This window comes from Thrips palmi, unplaced genomic scaffold, assembly GCF_012932325.1.
Source record: "Thrips palmi isolate BJ-2018 unplaced genomic scaffold, TpBJ-2018v1 HiC_scaffold_7, whole genome shotgun sequence".
Classification (NCBI taxonomy): Eukaryota; Metazoa; Arthropoda; class Insecta; order Thysanoptera; family Thripidae; genus Thrips; species Thrips palmi.
The window spans coordinates 848,139-871,095 of NW_023144634.1; the positions used below are offsets into that span (position 1 = coordinate 848,139).

General features: G+C 48.9%; 1 protein-coding gene across 1 annotated transcript; it reads right to left on the minus strand.

Moving 5' to 3' along the window:
• Positions 1-921: 921 nt before the first annotated feature.
• Positions 922-13,140, minus strand: LOC117652830 (acyl-CoA desaturase-like). Its single transcript, XM_034397985.1, has 6 exons — positions 13,050-13,140; positions 12,367-12,499; positions 5,973-6,193; positions 5,408-5,497; positions 1,178-2,263; positions 922-1,059 (listed from the first exon to the last, which is right to left on the minus strand). Exons 3-5 carry the CDS (start codon positions 6,188-6,190, stop codon positions 2,260-2,262), a joined length of 312 nt encoding a protein of 103 aa, XP_034253876.1. The 5' UTR covers positions 6,191-6,193; positions 12,367-12,499; positions 13,050-13,140; the 3' UTR covers positions 922-1,059; positions 1,178-2,259.
• Positions 13,141-22,957: the final 9,817 nt, after the last annotated feature.

Sequence of the window (22,957 nt, forward strand, 5' to 3'; positions counted from 1 at the left end):
CTGTAAGAGCCGGAGGACGCGCTGGAGGCCACGGGCGAGGCGGCGGCCAGCGACATGGGGTCGAACGGCAGGGCGACGGGCCTCCGCAGGCTGCTCTCGGCCTGGTGCGCCACGGCGTGCTGCGCGGCGTGCTGCGCGGCCACATGCTGGGCCACGGCCTGCTGCGCCATGACGCTGGGCGGCCGACGAACCACCGGCCCCAGCGCCGCCACGGGGAGGTCGTTCCACATGACGGTGGCGGCGCCGTCGTTCGCCTTGGCCTGCCCCATGGGGAAGATCTCCAGCATGACGCTGAGCGGCGGCACCGACTTGCCGGCCACGCCGCGTCCGAGGCCGCCGTGTCCGGGCCGAGCGGCTTGAACGTGGCCTCGGTGTACTGCGGGCCGCCCGGCTGCAGGAAGGGGTGGCGGTGCCGCGCGAACCGCCCCGGCGGCACGGGCAGGCCGGGCAGCCCCGGCAGCGCAGGCCGCCCCGCCGGCGCGAACGGCTCACCCACCTCGTCCACGAAGCCGGAGTGCCGCACGGACTCGGAGCTCGCCGACGCGGACACCTCCGAGTCCATGGCCGAGGCCATGTGGTTGATCTCGGTGGGGTCCGAAGGCTTGTAGGGGTGGAAGGGGTCCGCGACGTAGGCGTGACCGTTGTAGTGCGAGTCCGGCCCGGGGCGCTCCATGGACTCGGCCGAGTCCATGAAGGCCATGTCGTTGACGTAGGGCTCGGGGCGCGGGAGCGGGAACGCCTCTGCGCCACGGCCTGCTGCATCTGCTGGCCGCCGTACACGCCGGTCACCTTGGCGGCCTTCTTGAGCGCGGCGCCGCTCCACGCGTACGGCCGCCGGCCCCCCACCACGTAGCCCTTGTTCTTGAGGTAGTTGGCGACGTCCTGCAGGTGCTTGTGCGGGTTGCGGTAGGGCTGCAGCTGCGGGAAGTTGGCCGTCTTGACGATGTCGGGGAAGTTGACGCTGTGCGGGATGACGACGCCCTTGTTGTTGACGACCAGGTACTGGTTCGGGACCTGGCTGACTTGCTGCGGGAAGGCCCAGGGTTTGTTGCCACCGCCCTGGAGGGACACCATCAGCTTCATGAGCTTCTTGGGCACGAAGTGCGTCCACAAAACCTCCCGGGCGCTTTAGGTTGAGCAGCCTAAGCCACTGACATGGAAACGTGGGGAAGATTACCTAACATACGTGAAAGGCCGCTTCCTACGAGTTGCTGGTACTCGCCTCTTGTCTGCACATGGCGCAGCAGAGCGGTCGCTGGACCAGCCACGCTCTGGTGAAGACAGCGTCGGGCTAGAATTGCGACGCCACTATGCGGACCTCCCTTCCGGCGCTAATGTCGATCCTCGAAGACAAGCTGATGGCAGGCAGGCACCAGGGAATGCGTGCGCCTTTGTTCCCTGAAACAGTGCAGAAGGTTCTGTGAGCATCGCGGTAAAGCATCGAGTGCCACCAAGCAGTGCGAAGATGAAACACAACGGTGCGAAACCTCAGAGAGGATGCAAGCGGGAAGGGTGATATAAGCCAGTTTCTCTTTACCAAGAATTCGAACCCTGGACTGCAGAGTAGTGATATTCCACAGACCGCGGTTTTCTGAGAGTAGTCCTCTGAGAGCAGCGGTGTACACCCCTTCCCCGGGCATCCCTCTCAGGCCCGCCGCTAGCAGTGCCCCAACATGCACCCACTGTCGCGGGTGTATCGAGGGTGCATGCCACAAGCAGACCCGAAGAGAGGCTCAACGCCCTATGTACAGCGCCACGTCACCCACATAGCACGAAAAGCAGTGGGAACATCGGATGCAGCTTACCTGGGCTGCTACGCATGGACGGATCGCGTAAGTGGAGGGGGAATGCCGTGGTGCGCGAACCCAAATGCACGTCACATCGGTGCTGAACTCACCTGGACTCCTGTTCTCTCCAACGCACCGCGAGACCCCGAAGCACAAGCAGCCCTCCGGTGCGCAGGGCTGGCCTGCAGTCCGGGGGCTCGAAGGCGGATGCGCGGGGAAAGGAGTACAGTCAACGGCGATATTTCGATATCGTTCAGTGAGACCAAACGATAAAGAAGAACCACACGAGACACAATTCAGAAGCGAGCCCATGGTGGCGGACATATGCAGCTGCAACAGCATTATACCATTGCACTCACCGCACTTACCTGCCACCCGTTCACGCCTTCTCAGAAACCAGGTGATCCACCGACCCGATCCACAGGACAAATCGTTGCTATGCAACCCGCATGCCGGGTCCTGGAACGGTGGATCACCTGGTACACACAACACAATAGACAAGGAGGGCTACAGCAGGGGTCACTGGGGGAAGACCGCGGGCCGCGCCGAGAGAGGGACAAGGAGGCAGCGCAGCGCTGGGTCGCCGCTGCTAAGCGGCTGGGTCGACCACGGCATGTCACACTTTCGCCGTCTCACTCATTTTATCTCCTTTCTCTCTTCTTTCTCTTTCTCTATGCGGACCACAAGCCATGCTCACTCTGAGACCCCTGGCTTGACACGTTTGACAGCAGAGAGACGAGCCAGCCTCCGCCACTGGCCCGACCTGGACTTGTCTCACCTATATTTTCCAATGCGGCCCGAGGGCCGCGTGTCTGACACTTCTGGGCTGCAGTGAAAAACCTGATTTAGCTCGAGACTGCCGCATTTCGCACACATCGTACAATGCTGCTGACCCAAGCGAAGCGGGCTTCGCCGAGGCCATCTCGGGGAAGCGGGGCGCCGATGCTGGATTTCCCTAGTGGCCTTCGTGATAACGCCACCGACATGTTCGTTGCTGCGGGGGCGTGTACGGCATAGTGTCACCACCCTTCACGGTTCCCGTCGAAGAGGTTGTGTGGTTCCTTGACGACGCCATGCCGGTACACGACCTCGGCATAACACTTTGTTATTCAGGGGTCCGGGTCCTACGAGAGTTGGCGTCTTTTGAGGCTTGCCCTAGTTTTTGTAGCGCCTCTGCACGCATCGCCAGGAGGCGCCTAAAGGTGCTTCACTTCGAGACACCTTAGGCTCTGGCATTTCGAGACACCTTTGGTCCAGCACACTGGCCCGCGCTCGCGTTCCCTGACATGGACCCTACAAGATGTTTGCTGTTCATACACCTTCGTGGTTTCATTGCATGGGAAAGACGCGAACGAGGTTCGGGCTCATCGGCACAACTGGCAATCTCCCTTCCGCTTGCTGACCCGCTTAGCGCCTGTCGCCGCGCTCGCAGTTTCCCTCGGAACTTGTAACGCTTAGCGCCTGGATGGTGGGCGGGCAATGTGGCGCACTGCGAAAGGCATGTACTTCGGATTGGGTGGTGGCTTACCTACCTTCTCGGACCACCCGGGGGGGGGGGGGGGGGGGGCTTGGTGTGCAGTTTGATTGGATGGTGGGCGCGTGCATTTGACCGTAATGTCGGCAGTGTCCCCGGACACTTTCGGCGGCACGTCCGTTTGTCGGAGAGTGCATCATGCGGCTGGATGTACATCCCCCCCCTTGCATTTCATTGAAATTTTCCGCTCTGACACCTCAAGCTGCGACAGAATACTTTAAGACAAATGAACGACCCGGCAGCAACTGCGCGTTCCCGCGATCGTCCCCTTGAAGCCATAAAGCCGTGCCGCACGCCGACCAGCACCGCGTGGCCCTGCTCGACGCACTGCTGCGGATCGCTCACTCTGCAAACTCAAGTGTGTGCCAGGCATGCACTTCCTGGTGCATGCCTGGCAGGCACACACTTCTTGGTGCATGCCTCAGGCACACACTTGCCGTCGCACATATGCATGGGCCTGAGGCATGCACCAGGAAGTGTGTGCCTGCCAGGCATGCACCAAGAAGGGGGCATGCACTTTACCAAGAAGTGCATGCCTGGCACACACTTGAGTTTGCAGGCGTTTGAAGGCGTTGACAAGGTTAATTGCAAGACGATCAGCAAATAAAACCACGCGCGTCGCGTGCCGGAGTGCACCCAAGCGCCAGGATGGTAGGCAACCCATCATACCCTACGCCGGCTATACCCCATGCGCAGGGACAGGGTGGGGCGTTATGCGACGTTGCCTCCTTGTGCAGTGGCGGAGAGGAGCGGCGTCCAAATGTCCAAATGGAGGTCAGGAGAAGAGAGTTGCGCTACGTGGGGATGCATTTTCCCCAACCTTCCCCACAGCTCAATGGCCACTCACTCACCGATTAACTTCTCAAGCGAAGGAGAAGGAACTTCGCGACAAACGATTGACCTGCGGTTTTCGCCAATTCGACGCGCTAGGAAGATAATCATTCCAAATAAAGGTGTCAATCAATCCAAACTGGCGCCGTTGGCTTTGTCGCGTCACCCCGATTCCAAAAATACCCCTAAAGGCCCTTTTAGCTGCATCCGTTGACGAAATCCTGCTCGACCCCATGTAGACCATGATGCACCTGCAGCACCGCCCCCCGGGGCACTGATCGGATTTGCTACCTCCGGGCCCGATTCTTATACTCTGACCAGAAAACAAAGAGCCCTCGGTTCTCTCTCGCGGTCGAGGGCTGCCTGCAATGCTAGCCAAGGCGGCAGATACCATGAACGGCGAGAACCCAGGGCACACTTATTTACAGCATACTTGCTAGGCACACACTAAAATAGAGTGTACATTGCATGTACACGCTAAATAAGAGTGTACCTGGCAAGTACTCTTAAACTGGCCCATGCTTTTAGATAGGACTTATCGAGTGTATTTTAGCGTGTACATGGAACACGGTAAAAACGGTACCTGGTTTTCCCAGGAGCCCTATGGCGAAGACATAGGCGATTTCCAGGGGGTTCCTGGAAAAATCAGGAACCGTTTTTACCGTGAAGGTACACACTTATTTGGCGTGTACTTGCCAGGCACACTCTTTTTTGGCGTGTGCCTAGCAAGTATGCTGTAAATAAGAGTGTACTTTGAAGCATGCTCTAATAAGAGTGTACTATGTACACACTTCAGTTTGCAGAGCAGGCAGATCTCCAAGGTACGTACTTGCTTCGTCCTTCGTTGAAATCCTTGTCAAATTTTTCACTTTTAGGGTGATTGCCACCCACTTGAAACTTAAATGGGACACGCGACACGCGCCATGGGGCATCTCCCCATGGGCCGCTCTCGGTCGCTCCACACCATGAGACACACATGCACACACACGGTGTCGCTTAGTGAGTGAGAGAGAGAGAGAGAGAGAGAGAGAGAGAGAGAGAGAGAGAGAGAGAGAGAGAGAGAGAAAGAGAGAGAGAGAGAACCAGGGTAGAACAAAATATCCAGTAGGAAAATATTAAGTAGGAGAAAAAGTATACTTGAGGAGAGGGTCGGGGTAGAACAATCGTAGGTAGGAAAAGGTAACTGATCCGCACAGAGTTGATGCTCAGGGCGAGGTGCAAGATGATGGCTACGCGCATCATGGCGCACATATACCAGGCCGTCCAGGGGTCCTCGCCCCATAGCAGCCAAGGCACCGCGGTCGGCATGACGAATGCGAAGAGAACCATCAGGGTGTAGTAGTATCTGCGACGGTAAACAGTTGCAGTTGAGTGGGGCCAGAGCGCAAGGCACATTGTGAAAAAAAATTCCCCTTGAATAAAAAAGGCGTGCATGATCTCTTGAAAATGATAGTTTTATCTCAAATTAATGACATTTTCAGTAGTGCCATAGCAATGCCATACACTGCTAGAAAAGACCACAACGAAAGTACACAAATTTCTGGCAATTTTTTTAATCAGGTTTTTATTGTACTTTCAAAGTACAACAATTGTTGTACAAAGTACAATGGAACCGGCATGACGAGTGCTGGGCAGTCCAGGCCTCGTTGTGGTTTGTACAAATCTCGTTGTACTTCCTACAATCCCTGTTGTACTTTTATTGTACAGTTTTTGTTGTACATTTGTTGTAGTATACACACTTTTTCTTGCAGTGTAGCGTTTCCAAAAATGGTGTGCAACGAAACTGAAAAATTTTACCGGTGCAGGTGACGGCCTCTTACCTTTTCTGAAACATGACGATGGGGTCAGCCTCCAGGTCACTGACGTCGACGATCTTGCCCTTGGCGCGCACGTCGGGGTGCTTGTGCACCATGAGCCAGCCCACGTGAGCGAAGAAGAAGCCGCGCTTGATGTTGTGCGGGTCGACGTCCGTGTCCATGAACTTATGGTGCACGCGGTGGTTGCGCGCCCACTCGTAGATACTGTACTGGAATGTCATGGTCTGCAGCACCATGAACAGCGTGCGCAGCGGCCATGTCGCCTTGTACGAGCGGTGGGACCAGAGGCGGTGCGCGCCGGCGGTAACGCACACAATGTTTGACAGTGTGAGGACCAAGGCTGCGGGCAGAGGCCACCGTCAAACGCCTGAGTCCGCCTACAGATGTCGCGTAGAGGCCGCCGTTAGAAGTCACCGTAAGAGTTCACCGTCAGAGTGGTCACCGTAGGATTCCACGGTTGAGGTAGCCGTCATCGTCATCGTCAGAGCCCACTGTCTGAGGCTCCCGTCAGGCAGAGTCCGCCGTCAGAAGTCGCCACTCTAAATGTCTTACAATGAAATTCGACCTATGTCATTCGTATGTTACAGTCATTTCGGCGCAAGCATACTACGAAGCGATATTCCTTCGTAATACGAATCTTTTCAGCTTTTTCATTGTAAGATACAAAGAAAAACCTTCGTAATACGAAGAAAAACCACCTTCATATTATGCTTGCGCCATTTCCTTCGGAATATGGCAAATTTCTTCGTAAGACATTTAAAGTGGCCGTCAGACGTCCGCCATCAGAGTCCGCCACAGGTCACAGGCGTCACAGGTCACCGCGAGGGGGCAAAAACTCGGGATTTTCGTGTACACATGATTCGGAAAACGCAATAATTCACGTGATTCTCGTAATTTTAAATAATTTGCGTGTTTGATTTGGAATTTTAATCTTGATTGCGCGTGATTGCGTGTGATTCTGCACTCGTGTAAATCTTGCATGCTTGGCAGGCATGCGCTAGCTAGAGCGTGCTTGCTGGCATGCTCCAGTTAGAGCATAGAGCCGCCCAAGGTAGGCAAAAAGTCGCACGTTGCCTCTGAAATACTGACAGTCACAGCACTCTGAACACCTTTCAAACTATTTAAGGCTTACGAAGTAAAGTAGCTTCAAATAACAAAGTATTTACGTGAGCACTCAAAGAGAGTAGTTCGAAGGTAACGAACAATTTCTTCGCATAACAAGCTAAATTAGTTTGTACTGTGTCTTAAGTTACCCTTGCTGTCTCAACTTACCCCGGTTTACGGTACGCACGTATACTCACATTACTGAGAAAGGTTTGAAGCGAGCGGGATTTCCGGGGTTTTCTGTTTCTTGTCCAGTCAAAATTGGTGCTCACAAGCTGCCAAATCAGGCAGAATCACACACAATCACGCGCAATCAAGATTAAAATTTCAAATCAAACAAAATTACGCAAATTATTTAAAATTACGAGAATGACGTGAGTTATTGCGTTTTCTGAATCATATGTATACGAAAATCCCGAGTTTTTGTCCCCTCGCGGTGACCTGCGACGCCTGTGACCTGTGGCGGACCTCTGACGGCGCAGGGCCGGACTGGGCGGGTCGGGAAAGGGGAATCCCGGACGGGGCCACAGTAGGGTGGTCCAAAAAAAAAAAGAAGTTGCTCGGATCGTCCAACGCCGCCCGGATTTGGATTCTACATCGAAAAAAATCAAATACGTGTTTTTTCCTTTTTCGAAAAAATGGTTTTTAGGACCTCCTCAGTAGGGTGGATCATAAATTCTGACCCCCCAATTTTATTGGCGAAATGGAGTCTTGGGGATAGTAGAAGACCGTTAACGAGTTGGTTTTGGTCGGGAAAAAATTTGAACATATTAGTGGGGGGGGCCAAAGTTGGGTCTAAAGCTCAAAAATAGAGGTTTTTGGGTGATTTCTTGGGAACTAAATGAGATATCAAAACAGCTGGGGTCTCAAAAGTTGCGGAATTTTATTATCTTTCGATTGACACTACTGACAGCTTCGTAGGACAACTCTTTGATGGAGCAACATTGCGATTTATCAGCCCAAAAATGTTCAAAAGTCCCGAAAATGTCATATAACTTTTTTTCCGTTGCTGGTAACCAACTTCCGGATATACCATTCGATTCCTTGTAAAAAAAACAATCAAAAAAGGTCAATACACTTTGTTAGCTCAGACTTGTAATTTAAAGTTTCTGGGTCATTTAATGTAGAAAAGTACAAAAATTTGAATTGTTTTGAAGCTATGCACAAGATATAAGCATGCCAGAGTAACGGCTGGGGTCTCAAAAGATGCGGAATTTTATAAGCTTTCGTTTGAGCCTAGAACCAGCCGGGGGAACTTCAACAGGTATAAGGTCCCATCAGGTATAATCCCATCAGGTATAATGTTCTTCAGGTATAATTGGCAACACGCATAATTCTCAACAGGTATAATGGATTTATTTTTTGTTTGATCAGGTATAATTTGCATCAAGTATAATTCCCAACAGATATAACTTTTAATTTTTAAAATCTATTTTATATTTTACAATAAATTTGGCTCTGAGGAGCGATCCAATTCATCTGGGCAACAGTGACACCTTGCTAGGTGGGTGCATTCAGAAAGCGAGTCAATAGTGGAACCTTGGCCAAGGAGGGGAATCCATTCCAGAGCCAGGAAGAAGACTTGAAATCAGAACTGACACTTAATGCTTTTCACTCTGTAGGCCACTGTACATCACTACACTAATCTAGAATACTAATCAAAGTACAAGTAATTGGTACGCCACCTCCGCTTCGGATACCATCAATGCAAAGCACACTGGGAACAACTGTAACGAAGTGCCAAAAAATCTTTAAGTATCCATGCAATACCGTACATCGCAAAGTACACAAGAAAGCCTTGTAGACTTTTTGAGTGCTTGCAGCTGCAAACAGTGTGCTCACCATGTCTTCGTAGAGGGCCAAAATGACCAACAGCTGCCTACTAGATGGTTTCTCAGGACGGACGGAAAATGTACAATCAATTATGATCCATACTGCAGCTGGTGAAATTGTGTATTATGCCTGATGGGAATTATATTTGACGGGAATTATGTTTGATGACATTATTCCTGATGGGAATTATATGTGAAGAGAATTATATCTTATGCTACGCTTGTATTTATTATGTAATATCGGTTATATCTGTTAAGAATTATACCTGAGGAGATTTCATGTTAATCAAGAATAATTATTTATGCATTATATCTGATGAGAATTATGCTTGATGAGATTATACCTGATGGGACCTTATACCTGATGAAGACTACTCGAACCAGCCCTGTAGGACAACTCCTTCTATAGGAAACATGTGAAAAACTGCAAGAAAAAGCACTAGAAAAAGAGCACTGCTCCCGGCAAACTCATCAGGAACTAAAATTTCGACGGATCATAGCTTATCCCATTCTTATATACCCAGACTACAAAAGAGGCATTTCTCCGCTAAAGTCCTTCAGACTACGGAGTGAAATTTACGCTTTCTTCCATAGCTCCCAAACCAAGTCTGTGCCCAGGCTGAAATTTTGTACAGTGACTAGGACCAAGGAAAGGTACTTTCTCAAATTTTTTCAATTTTTTTCTAAAATACGTTTTTGAGACCTAGAAAAAAAAATTAAGTTCAACTTTTTTCAAAAAGTAAAAGTTTTTCAAAATTCTTGAAAAAATTCTAAAATGTTTGTCCTCATGCCTCCTAAGACCTGGTAAAATTTTCAAGTCCCTAGGTCAAGCTTTTCCCATCGATTTGTACCTTCAAAGTTGACTTTTACCAAAAAGTCGCAAAACACACTAAGGCCCACTGCTCCGGACTGGGTCGACCTAGGACCTTCAAAATTTGTGGGCATCTTTCTCTACCCTGGGGGTACTATGAGTTGCAAAAGAATCGGACCCGGCCGGCCGGGCTCGGCGATACCCCGCGCTCAGGCTGGTGCTGAAGACGCGCGGACAGGTTGGAAGATGGTCGGTCGCCGGGCCGCCTTGCTGCCAAACTATAACTGCAAGTGCACAATAGCTTTACGAGTGAATGACACCTCGACCCGACCCCTGGTCTGGGCGCCGCAGAGCAGCCGAGCAGCTCAGCTCATCCGGCCGGGCGGGTACGATTTTCACAAGTTCATTTCCGTGTAAAAATTACCAATTTTGACAACGCTACCAGAATGCGTTTCAAGATGAGCTAATTATTTTATTATAAGGTGTTCAATTAACTTTTTCTTACTTCATGAAAATAATCCTAGAAAATTTATTTTTGTATGCACAGATTGGAAATTGAGTTTCCAATACATTGGTCGACATTCCAAACGCCCTGGAAAATTTGTATTCGAGAATCAGCCGAGTCGCCTCCTCGCTATATTGTGTCGAGGGCCTCTTTCACTCCAAGCTGCACCGCTGCGAGGGTGCTGACACGCAGATTTATTGCCCTTCAACCCAAAATAAAATTTTTCATAAAGCTCAATTTTTGATTTTGAATCGAGTGGAAATGGCTTCCTTGCAAAGTTGCGGGTCCAGCCATATGTTGAAATTTTGTTCTACGCCAATTTTAACCGATATTTTAGGCCAAATCCAGTTGCCGACGAAACTTGAACTAATGGCAAGTGAAAACTCTCCACTTAAGGGGTAAACCTGTGTTGAGCCAAGATTAGTGGTCTCCTGGTTCGAAATCGCAATCTTTTTCGTTGTACTTTTCTTTCCCGGTGGTGTACTTTTCTTACCCTTTTCGAGGAGTTCCGAAATCACATACACTTTGGCATGTTGTACGCAATGTGTGGAACTATAAGCAATGAACAGTGATCCATTTCATTAGGAAGGCATTGGATTACAAGTTCACGAGCGCAGAATAGTTGAATCCTCATTTAGAACTTCTGTACAGTGCAAAGTACGCGTTTTGTACTTTTCTTCCCCAACCTACCCCTATATATACACGCTGCGTGTATATGAGACCCGTTTTTATTATTTAAACGCTGCATGTCTATGATGACTCCGTTTGCACTCTGGTGCATGCTGCCCCCCTCCCCCTCTCGGCACGTGCAGTTTATAGTTTGACAACAGCGCAGCCCTGCGTCGGTCCATCTGCCGAGAAGCCCGCCCGTCTTCGGCAGACGTCTGGGCGCGGGCGCGGGGTAGCGCCGGGCCCGGCCGGGTTCGATTCTTTTGCAACTCATAGTAATTACATGTGGCAAAATTTTGGTCCAGATCGGTGACACCAAAAAAAATCTTGTGCTTCCTAGATATGGAATCACTAAGAGGGAAACAAACTTCGTTTGCCATTTATTCACACAACCCCTCTATTTTTTTTTATTTTTTTTTTGGGGGGGGGGGGAGACTGGGGGCCACTGGCCAACCCTTCCGACGGGGCCAAATGCCTCCAGTCCGGCCCTGTGACGGCGACTTCTGACGGCGGACTCCGAAGGCGGCGACGGCGGACTTGACTGACGGCGACTTCGGGCAACGGACTCTGACGACAGCCTCTGCACTCGTGGAAATTTTGTCAGAATGTCAGATAAATGTCTGAAATCCTGATCCAAATTCTCGCACCTCTGAAAGCTGAAATTCTGAAAACTTACTCTGATATTGATGGTTCGAGTTCTAAGTACAGAATGTCAGGAGATGTTTTCAGCTTTCAGAGGTGCGCGAATTTGGATCACACTGTTTGCTCGTGGCGTTACATCTGTAATGACAAGTCGGTTGCCCCAGCGGAATGACTAGCCGTACGTCGGATCTGTACGGCGCACCATCCCTCCAGGGTGCACGGTTCGCTTTGCCGTACACTAGGGTATGACTTTTTCCCGACCCCCTCCACTGCCGACGCCGGCCCCCCACCACTCCTGTCCATACGTCTCAACCGTATGACCATACGTCTCAAACGTATGGTCTCTGACAAAGGTCCGCAAAAGCTTACTCCGTGCCCCCACGGGGCCCCGAACTCGCCACCTGCGGCCCGTGAGCCGCGCCGCCTGACCACCAGACCACCGCGCTCCGTGAGGGGAGGCGACTCGGTTGTCTACCACAATCCGCCAGGGCGGCGGGTCCGGCGACGAGGCGCGGGCTCCGGGGAGGCGGGGCAAACCCCCACTCCGACCACGCCGCCCCCTCACCCTGCCCCTCTCCCCCCTGAGTCATACCGAGGCGTACGGTCATACGCCAAAGCCATACGCCACCAGCCAGGGTATGACCATACATCTGAGACGCGTTACCCGCCGTACACGAGGGCCAAGGGTATGGCCATACAAAATTTTGCGATAGAGGGCCATTGCAAAAAAGTCATACCTTCCGGGCTCTGTAACGCTACAGATCTACAGTGCAGGTTCCTGACATTCTGACAAGATTTACACGAGTGCGTATACCGTGCAGCAAATGTACTCACTCCACAAGCAGGTGTACAACAGCGGCTGGCTGGTGAACGTGACGTAGTGGACGCCGCGAAGAACGGCCAAGTGCACGTATCCCAGGTAGATGACGGGCTTCCAGGCGATCCTCCAGGGGTATGGGTTCGCCGCCTTGGTCCCATTCACACCTCTCTGATTGGCCACCCGGCGGATCATTAATGCTTGTGGCTCTTGGAACATATTCTATGAACAAAGACCGCCGTGCTTTGCATCCGTTGCATGCGATGTGCATTTTAGGTTGTGTTGACTTTTCATTTGTCTAAGTTTCCATACTAGTGCCAGCAAATGTGCGATGATAGTGTGCTCATTTGGTGCATGAAACATCAAAGAATCAGAGAGTTTCAATTGACAGCTCGTGATCTCATTACGTTGATTGAGAAACGCGTTTTTAATGGGAGCTAGAGGGAGAAAAAGCCAAAAAGCATATCGGTCTTCTGTTCCCACATGGTCGCAATCAAAATTGTGCTCTCTGAATTGTGTTTTTTAGGACCCAAAAATGATGAAACTCAGGGAAGCGGAATTTTGACTTGGTCCACATGGGAACAAAACTCCGGTACACTTCAAGAAAAAGCTGTTCCCGTCGTCCTGACTCGGCTCAATTGCTGCCTGCCGAGCCGCTCATTCGCCCACTCCCAAAGGAGGGTAGGCCAATGCAGCTAACCTTTTAGCTCGAGGGTTGCCAGTCACGAGCACGTTGTTGCAAGTGTCTAGGTGCCAAAGTCCGTTGCCTCGCGGCAGTTCCCCTGTAAAAATCATTGCGATGAAATCAGCAGTAGCACTTCCTCTGCGAATTAAACACAATTCCTTCGCAAGCCGCCGTGCGAAGTCCTTCCTGTGGCAAAAAACGTATGGAAAAGTCAGTTTACTTTTCTTTGCCATGATTCTGCGAGGGGGTAAACACTCGCGTAATACGCTGCACAACAACCGTGTAGTACGCCTATTACACGTGAACGTAATACCAGTTTTGGGTTAAATGTGCCAAATTTTGGCACTTAAAGGCCGCCGCAATATCAGTGTAACACCCCCATCCATGCGCATGGATGCTTGCCTGCATGCATGCGCGGGGTGGTGGATCGCCACGGAATACATATAGTAGAAAGGTGTTGTTTTCATCCGGCAAGAGTTAGAATGACATTTTAATTCACATCATAACTCTCCTAATAGTTTTGGTATACAAGATAAAGGATATTTTGGAAGTGCATTATGGCGAAAGGGAGGGAGTGCAAGCATGCATGCATAAGCAAGCGTCAGCACGTCGCGCAGAAAATACCCCTTTAAAAGCAATTTTATCAATTCTGAAACATTTCTAACGGCGAGAAATGTCTTCTTGGCTCATGCTAGATGGAAACAATAGCCTCCTGAGTGGACCCCGTGGCGATTGCCATGCATGCATGCACGCAAGCAAGCATCCATGCGCATGGATTAAACTTTACAGACCCCGTGTGGGTGGACGCTGTCCGCAGTCCTCCGTGCCCCTCAGCAGACTGACTGCGTCAGACAACCGGTTGGCGAGGAGAGGGGCTCATTGACAAGTGCGACCCGCAGAAGAACCTTCGCGACACTGCGTCCTCGATGTGCCACTGCAGTGACCCCTGACCCGGACCGTCGGGCACACGTGGCGACCCGTGCTGCACGAGCCTTTCACAGCAACATTGTGGCACCAACCGAATTGGAAAATGCCAAAACCTGGGCAACGAGTGCAATAGTAAAGATTGAACTTTCAGACACTTTTTCCCTGGATAGATCTTTCAGACATGTGGGTATTTTGGGCGGGGCTAACCTAGGGGAACCTAAGTTAAGATCTTGAATGACGATAACTTAACCCTAACGTAAGTTACAAGGTAGGTTTACGCCAGACCGCGTCTTGTCGTAACAGGCTTCGCGATGTCTCGCTGCCTGTTCCTCCAATTCACGCCTGGCGTACCTATCTTGGCCTGCGGCGCTAGCCTGCCTGCGGCAGGCAATGACTTGCCCGTTGTCGGTTATTTTTTACTTGTTGAATGCTGGGGGGCTCCGCCCCCCAGACCCCCCTACATTCTAAATAGAGTCGTTTTATCTACAGATAACACGATCTTGACCCTTTTCACTTTTTAACTTGTCGAGGCTGGGGGGCTCCGCCCCCCAGACCCCCTACCTCCAAGACAGAAGTGGTCTATCTGCAGAAATCTCTATTTTTCGCCGTTTTTTAGGTGTTTTTCGCCTATAAAAACTGAACCAGTTGAGCTAGGATGGTGAAATTTCGCGTGTGCCGAGCCAAGGACATACCCAAAAAGTGTGCCAAATCTCACCGAGATCGGCCGAGCGGTTCAGGAGGAGTAGTGCGGACAGACAGACCGACAGACAGACAGACCGACAGACAGACACACAAAACTTTTCAACCCCACTGGAGTAACAGGCTTCGCTATCGCTCAGCCAATGATCTTGAGCGAACCTAACCTACGGCAACCTAAGCCTGGACCAGCCGCGGCGCACTCCCCCTCCTGGTTCCGCCGCTGAGACGTAATGAGCCACGAGGCGAAGCCGTCGAGCGCTCTCCTCCCTCGGCCCGCCCCTGCCGCCGCGCACCGCGGCCAGGCGGCTAATTTACAATCCCTTGGCGATTCGGCCCCCTGTGGCAAATTCGCCGGTAGGAAGCCCCCGGCCGCAGGTCAAGGGACAGGCTATCTCCAACATCTTTCTGGGCCATTCCAAAAGCCCAAAAAGCTTTGCAAGCTTTTGGGATTGTTTCGGGAGCTGTTCATTATTATCCCAATGTCACCCATTTCCCATTTATATGAGCCCAAGAGTCAAAGGTCCTATGAAATCACTAGACTATTTACCAGACCATCATGCTGCAATGCTATCTACCGCTCTGCTCTAGAGGACCGCGCGGAACAGGCTATATATTGTCATTGTTATTATGGTACGCTCAGTGTTGCTCCTACACTGTCAGAAAACTCCGTAAAAATACGGAAATTTAACGGAGACTGTCCATTTTTTTAAACGGAGATCTCCGTTTTTTTGAATTATGGATTTTATCCGTAAAAATATGGAAGTTATGTATATAAATGAAATAGAAGCCTTACTTATCAAAAAGAACTGACTAATTCACGTTATCGATGGGTTGGGTGAACAACTGATTAGGTGTTCCAGGAGTGCGCCTTCCCTAAAGCGACCTCGCCTCTGGGTTTCCGTCCATTTATCCGATCCTAATGGCATGTGGTCAAGTGGATCTTCAAACAGTTTTGGAGAATATCACTTTCGTCAACAAGGACACTGTTTGCATTAACATCGAAGGTGGAAGGAGGGAAGTAAACCGTTAAAATGCGTTTATTTCTGCAAAAATGTGGTTCATCTCCGTAAAAATATGGAAAATTTACGGAGCCTCCATTCCCAAAATTAGAGTAACTTTCTCCGTAAATTTACGGACTTTTTTTCTGACAGTGTATGTACAATATTGCAAAATGACACTACTTTGCATGGAGCTATATGCCTCGGTTATCAGCCCAAGTGGTTGATCGAGCTGATTCTAAGCTCTTGCTTAGGTGAGTGCAGAATACGAGATACAGCACTAACATTTCTCGTGCACTGTGAAAATTTGTTGGCACTTTATGACAAAAACGTGGATGACATTTTGATCACTTTCAAATGATGACAATCTCATCACAAATTCATGACATTTTCATCAAAGTTCCTATACTTATTGCATGGGCGTGACACAATGTCATCAGTTGTTTCGATGACATCGTTGTTAAGAGAATTAGCCTTGGCATGAAATTGTCATCATGACGACTCATATTTTCACAGTGTGGACGAAAACAAATTGTATAGTTTACGTCCCTGGATTGTTTCAGGTTTCAGAACCAAGCCAGTGTACCGTCAAGTCCCCTAAAGTGGGACGATTTTTACGGAAAATCGTCTGTTATTCACAGAATGACGATGACACCGAAAATCGCCGAGGATTTAAGAATCCTTATGTCGAAACACGTCTTTTAACGAAAACAAAAAAAATTCAGCCTATGGGGCTCCAGTGGGAGCAGCAAGAGCCGTCTCCCAATTTAGGAGCCAAAGTCTCCTAAAGTGGGACACGTTCATTCTTTTCCGCCCAAAAACTGCAGTAGCAAAAAATTTCACAAAATGTTTTATGTTCTAAATTTTATTTGAAGCAATATTGGTTCTGAAGTCTTTTTCGATATCTCGACTGGTTAGGCTGATATGAGCCTCTTCAAACAATTAGATTTCGTTAGACATATTTAAATTAGAAACCACCGCAGCGCCTAAACCAATTGAAATACGGCGAAAACCAATAAAACAAAATGGCCTTAAAATTTAATTTTTGGCCAAAAACATTTTATGAAATTTTTTGCTCAGGTCGTATGTTATATGTTTCGAAATGCACGGCAAGAAATAGATGTTGAAATTTTGAAAGTTAAGAACCGTTCGCCCGGCAACTTTTTTCTTGAAATTTTTTTGTTCAAAATATAATTTTACGCAAGATTTGTTTTATGGTCGATAACGATACCTTTGTCGGTTCAGCCAAGAGGAAGCATTTGCTTTCAAACATTAACTAAATTTTGTGCTGACTTAAAGCGTATCGAACCGTACTTGCCCGACTGCCTGGGCCTCCAACCCGACCTGGCAACCTAATATAGACCAGGCGGCGTTTGTGGGACGCTGGAGGTGAATGTAACGCCTCTGAATCGGTCAAAATCTAAAAGAAACGAAGAAAATTCATGTGTCTCACTTTACAGCCCCTTAGAAGATTGCCCACCGTAAAACGAAGCGTCGGAAACAAATTTTCGAAAGTGCATCTTGTAGATAAGAGAACGCGCCACAACATGTCTGAAGTCTAGAACGGTCCGAGCATCAACGGCTCGAAGCCCCGAATCCGCGCTAGACGTCTGAAAAAACTTCTCTTTTTTACTGTATCAAATGCCAATTTTCAAGATTTTTTGGGGGAGGGGGTATGAGCGGGAACAAGACACTTTCTGCGCGGATATGGTCTCGGAGGGTCCTACCGTCTAAAAAAAAAACATTTTATACCTCGCAAAATATCCACGCGTTGGCCGTTTACGGCCTAAACTAGAAAAAATAGTCAAATGTCCCACTTTAGGGTTCGTGTCCACATTTAGGGGACTTGACGGTAAGTATTATACCAGTCATGGGCCTGCTATGGTTTGTGTGGGTCATGCTCAACCACGGGAGATAATCCTCCCGCTGCGGTGTGATTTTCTCTGTAACATCCAAAACGTACTGACGGTACCGAAGTAGACACGAAGCGGTAACTGTTTTCCTCTATTGTTCCTCTATTATTATGATACCGAAACTTGGGATACACAAGGTGGGTTTACGCTAGACTGCGTCTTGTCGTAACAGGCTTCGCGATGTCTCGCTGCCTGTTCCTCAAATCCGCGCCTGGCGTACCTACCTTGGCCTGCGGCGCTAGCCTGCCTTCAGCAGGCAATGGCTCGTCCATTGTCGGTGATTTTTTTAACTTGTTGCATCCTACATTCTAGACAGAGATGCTTCATCTACAGATAACACTATCTTGACCCTTGTAACTTTTTAACTTGTCGAGGCTGGGGGTTTCGCCCCCCAGACCCCTCTTTCTCCAAGACAGGAGTGATCTATCTGCAGAAAACTCGATTTTTCGCCGTTTTTTATGTGTTTTTCGACTATAAAAACTGGACCAGTTGAGCTAGGATGGTGAAATTTCGCGTGTGCCGAGCCAAGGACATACCTAAAAAGTGTGCAAAATCTCACCAAAATCGGCCGACCCGTTCAGGAGGAGTAGTGCGGACACACACGCACACACACCCGCACGCACGCACGCACGCAGACAGGAAAAACTTTTCAACCCCACCTGAGTAACTGGCTTCGCTATCGCTCAGCCAATAACAAAGCGATAAAGAAACTCAAAAGGTAGGTGTACGCTAGACAGTGGCTTGTCGTAACAGGCTTCGCGATGCTGCGCCAGTTCCGACCATCCACGCCTGGCGTTAACATACCTTGGCCTGCGGCGCTGGCCTGCCTTCGGCAGACTCTCTCCACACATGGTCACTTAAACAGACCTGATCGCACATCGAAGCAGCATTCGGTTTTAACTTTTATGCTGGGGGACTGCGACCCCCTTTCATTATGTACGGGGCGTCGAGGTTAGTTTGCTGGTCAATAGGGTGGGCCGTGAAACACGATTTTTCGATATCGCAAACGTAATAGCGCGCCAAAGTTACTTCATGGCATTACAAACTCAACGCGATCTGGGGCAGGTCTGTAACTTAAAGCTTGACCCTCGCGCATCGACGTTGAAAATTCGAAAATTCGACTTTTACGGGTTTTTCTAAAAACATCCATAGAAACTGAACCAGATGTCCAAATGATGTTTGCGAGACGGAAATGGAAACGTCTGATCATGCTTTATCAGTTTAAGACCACCGGGACCCTCTCCGAGCAGTAGGGGACCGATGGGAGAAAATTACAAAATTACAATTTTTTCCCGTTTTTTACAAAATGCAAAAATTGCCTTCAGGGTTTGATACGGCCATCCTGACGTCACCGTACCCGAACCATACCCCGAATCATCTTCTCTAAGGGCCCCTTTCCCGTTTTAAGCGCACGGGGTACTCCGGGATCCGTTCACACGTTAGGATTTGGACGCCAAAAACACATGTTTTACTAAAAATGCAAATTATCGGTACTCAGGGCACTGTAGGGCACTCGTCCCGTCCGTATGAACTGCAGTGACTCAGAATCGATTACTAGATGGTGTCTTTGCGTCGCAGGAACCCACCAGTATATAGACAATCGGACGAAGAGACCTTTAGAACGCTATTTACACTGTAAATCTCGTTAATCTAGAGTTAAAACGTATTTGGCTCGTCTGGATTAACGACAGAAGGTCGCTGCACGTTTATACAGGTTATTCTTATCCATCGCATAGGTTGTAGGTGCCTGTGACGCAAAGACACCATCTAGTAATCGATTTTGAGTCACTACAGTTCATAGGGACGAGACGAGTGTCCTAAGTACCGATAATTTGCATTTTTAGTAAAACATGTGTTTATGGCGTCCAAATCCTAACGTGTGAACGGATCCCGGAGTACCCCGTGCGCTTAAAACGGGAAAGGGGCCCATAGAGAAGATGATTCGGGGTATGGTTCGGGTACGGTGACGTCAGGATGGCCGTATCAAACCCTGAAGGCAATTTTTGCATTTTGTAAAAAACGGGAAAAAAATTGTAATTTTGTAATTTTCTCCCATCGGTTCCCTACTGCTCGGAGAGGGTCCCGGTGGTCTTAAACTGATAAAGCATGATCAGACGTTTCCATTTCCGTCTCGCAAACATCATTTGGACATCTGGTTCAGTTTCTATGGATGTTTTTAGAAAAACCCGTAAAAGTCGAATTTTCGAATTTTCAACGTCGATGCGCGAGGGTCAAGCTTTAAGTTGCAGACCTGCCCCAGATCGCGTTGAGTTTGTAATGCCATGAAGTAACTTTGGCGCGCTATTACGTTTGCGATATCGAAAAATCGTGTTTCACGGCCCACCCTACTGGTCAAACTGTATTACATTTTTGGTTCGACTCCCCTTAAAATCTGGCTAACTTTTCTCCTACTAGGCCTCAAATCTTGGTCGGATGTTAGAATATATTCCCTTTTCATTTTCAGCCCCCTCCGAAACATATGAAATGAAGTAATACTTAACACGGCAACATATGTCGGTAAAAAGTTAATTTCTATGCCGTTTATTATGTGTTTCTTGGCTGTAATGACTACGTGGAGCGAGATAGAAAGATGCATTTTGGTGTATGGCGAGCCAAGGAAGCTCCTAATGACCCTGCAAAATCTCAGCCAGATCAGCCGAGCCGTTCAGAAGGAGTAGTGGACACACGCACACACACACACGCAGACCGACAAAGATTTTTAACCCCACTGAAATAACGGGCTTCGCTGTCGCTCAGCCATTTATATCTTTCTTTTTCTTCATTACAAACACCCACCTAAAGAAAAGATAAATCAAATGTTGGAAGATTATGAGGGCCACACTTAACGAAAAAGAACTGTATCATCTGCTTTGACGTCCTGGACTTTACTGAACTTTTTTTTGTGTGTTCACAGTCGCTGTGGCTCTGGACGAATGCTGCTGACCCACTCGGTGTGTACGGCGCGCCACCAGCACCCCCACTGCTCGGCGTCGCTGCCCGCCCAGATCCATTGCCATCCATGACCATTGATATTGCCAGTGGCATTTTATTGTCAGTGGACTCGTGTACGAGGGGGTAAACACTTGCGTAATACCCTGTACACAAAAGTCGGGTATTACGCCGTAATACGCGTAATAATAATACATTTTGGGACCAAAAGTATAAAAAAATGGCATTTTTCAATGAAATCGAGGCGTAATACATGCGCAATACAAGTGTAATACCCCGTAATAGGGAGTGGTCTGTACAAGCTTCAACGGAGTGTTTACCCCCTCGCTCGTGTAAATTTTGTCAGAATGTCATAAACATGTCTTAAGTCATGATCAAAATCCGCGCACCTCTGAAAGCTGAAATTCTGAAAACTAACTGTTATGTTGATGGTTCGAGTTCTACTGAATGTCAGGAGATGTTTTCAGCTATCAGAGGTGCGCGAATTTTGATCAGATTTTCAGATAGGTTTCTGACGTTCTGACAAGATACACGAGTGTGGTGTTACAGCAGGTTGAGTCCCGCAGGATAACTTCTGGGTTGTCACGAAAATGTTTACGCATGTCACCTGTGTGGAAGAAAATGAATTCAACCATGTCTTTTCCTTCCGCATCCTCTTATATGTTGCCATACCAATTTTCTTCATTATCTTCTTCGCCATCCTCATTTTGTTCATTATCTTCTTCACCACCCTCATTTTCTTTATTATCTTCTTCGCCACCCTCGTTTTCTTTGTTATCTTCTTCGAGGTCAGTAAGCTTATCTGTCAAATTGATTACTTCTAAGGTTTTGTCCGGAAGCCTCTTTTCAATTAGAACAGCGGCCCCTTGGATCTTCTGTCACAAGCATGGCTAGTTCAGCCACGGCATCCTCCATCTTACTGCCTCTTTTCCTATTCTTATTTCGCATAGCAAACCTGAACAAATTTCGAGTTTATACATGAAGAGCTGATGTTTGATTGTATGAAAACGAAGACAATGTGTGTGTGTGTGTGTGTGTGTGGTAGTCAACAGTCAAGGAATTTCGTAGTGAAGTACAAATTATGTTCTTGGCGCTGAAACCTCGCTCGCACTCAGCTGAACTGATTGAGAAGGTCTGAATTAGAGCTTTTAAGGGCTCGAGTGCAGCAGATAATTATTCATTATCATCAACGAACTCCCTCATTGCATTGACCGCTTCCGTGGCGTCATGCTCAAAACGCGCGCAGAGGCGACAATGGCCCGCCTGGGCCCCACAAGTCGAGCGTGGCCATCGTCTGGCCAAAAATGAGCGTATGGGCGGGGAAAATGTTCTGGACCATACGCACGGCCGAAAAAATGTTCTGGGCCATACGGCGTATGGCCGCGTATGGCCTCCAGTGCACCGCTGAGCGGAGGCCGTAGATCTTTTTGTCATAGACTCCCTAGTTCATAACCTTCAAGACCTTGAGGTTCAACAGGTTGTTTCAAACTAAGTATGAAGTGATGAAGCTTGATAAAGTGATCGAGATCATGCAGACATGAAGCGGGGAAAGAGCAAGTGAAGGAAGTCCAAACGTGCAGAACAACCAGCTCTAATGTTGTCTCTGTCCACCAGGCATCTGGTCCAGATTATCATCTCGATCAGGCTCCATCCAGATCGAACTCCAGATCAAGAAAATGGTCTCGAGGTGGAAGGTACAAGTCCAGATCTAGGAGTGCATCGTCTGGATCCAAGGACGACTCCAGATCAAGAAAATCCAGCTACAAGTCAGGCCGACGCAAGTCGTATGACTCATCCAGCACGCACCGTAAGTGCAGAAGTCATCGGAGTATGTGTAAATAAGTTTTGAAACTTATAATCTGTTATTGAAGATTGTATTTAAAAAAATGGAGGTCATGAGTGTATATAAGCAGTGTCTCACGGACACGACATTGATTGCCAGCCCCGTCAGCGCGCTCTGACCTTTTCCTGTAGAATGGCAGGTTTTATTCCACATGTCAGCAGCTCGTCCACCTTCTCTTTCTGAGCAGCATCCAGTCTTTTACTTTCTGGATAATGTTGCACTTCAACTGGATCAAGGCCATGGGTGTGGTTATGATCAAGTTGAGTGACAACCACACATCCATCAAATTGCATGGCATAGATGTATGCCGTACACTTGATCTTGTGCGACCTGAAATGAATATTGATAAAATATATTTAAGTTTTAAACTTTATGGTTCAGAAAGGAGGAACATCTTACTATTGATTTTTGGCAAGGGGGGGGGGGCATCACCTATGGGTCTACGACTTCGGCAAAATGCACGGCTGGCAACAAGGGCACGGTCCAACTTCTCAAAAGGAAGGGAAGGGTGTCGCTTTTCAACAAAGAGGGTGAAGTGTAACTTCTTTTTAAAAAACGGCAGTGATGTAGAGGTTTGACTAAAGCAACAGGTGG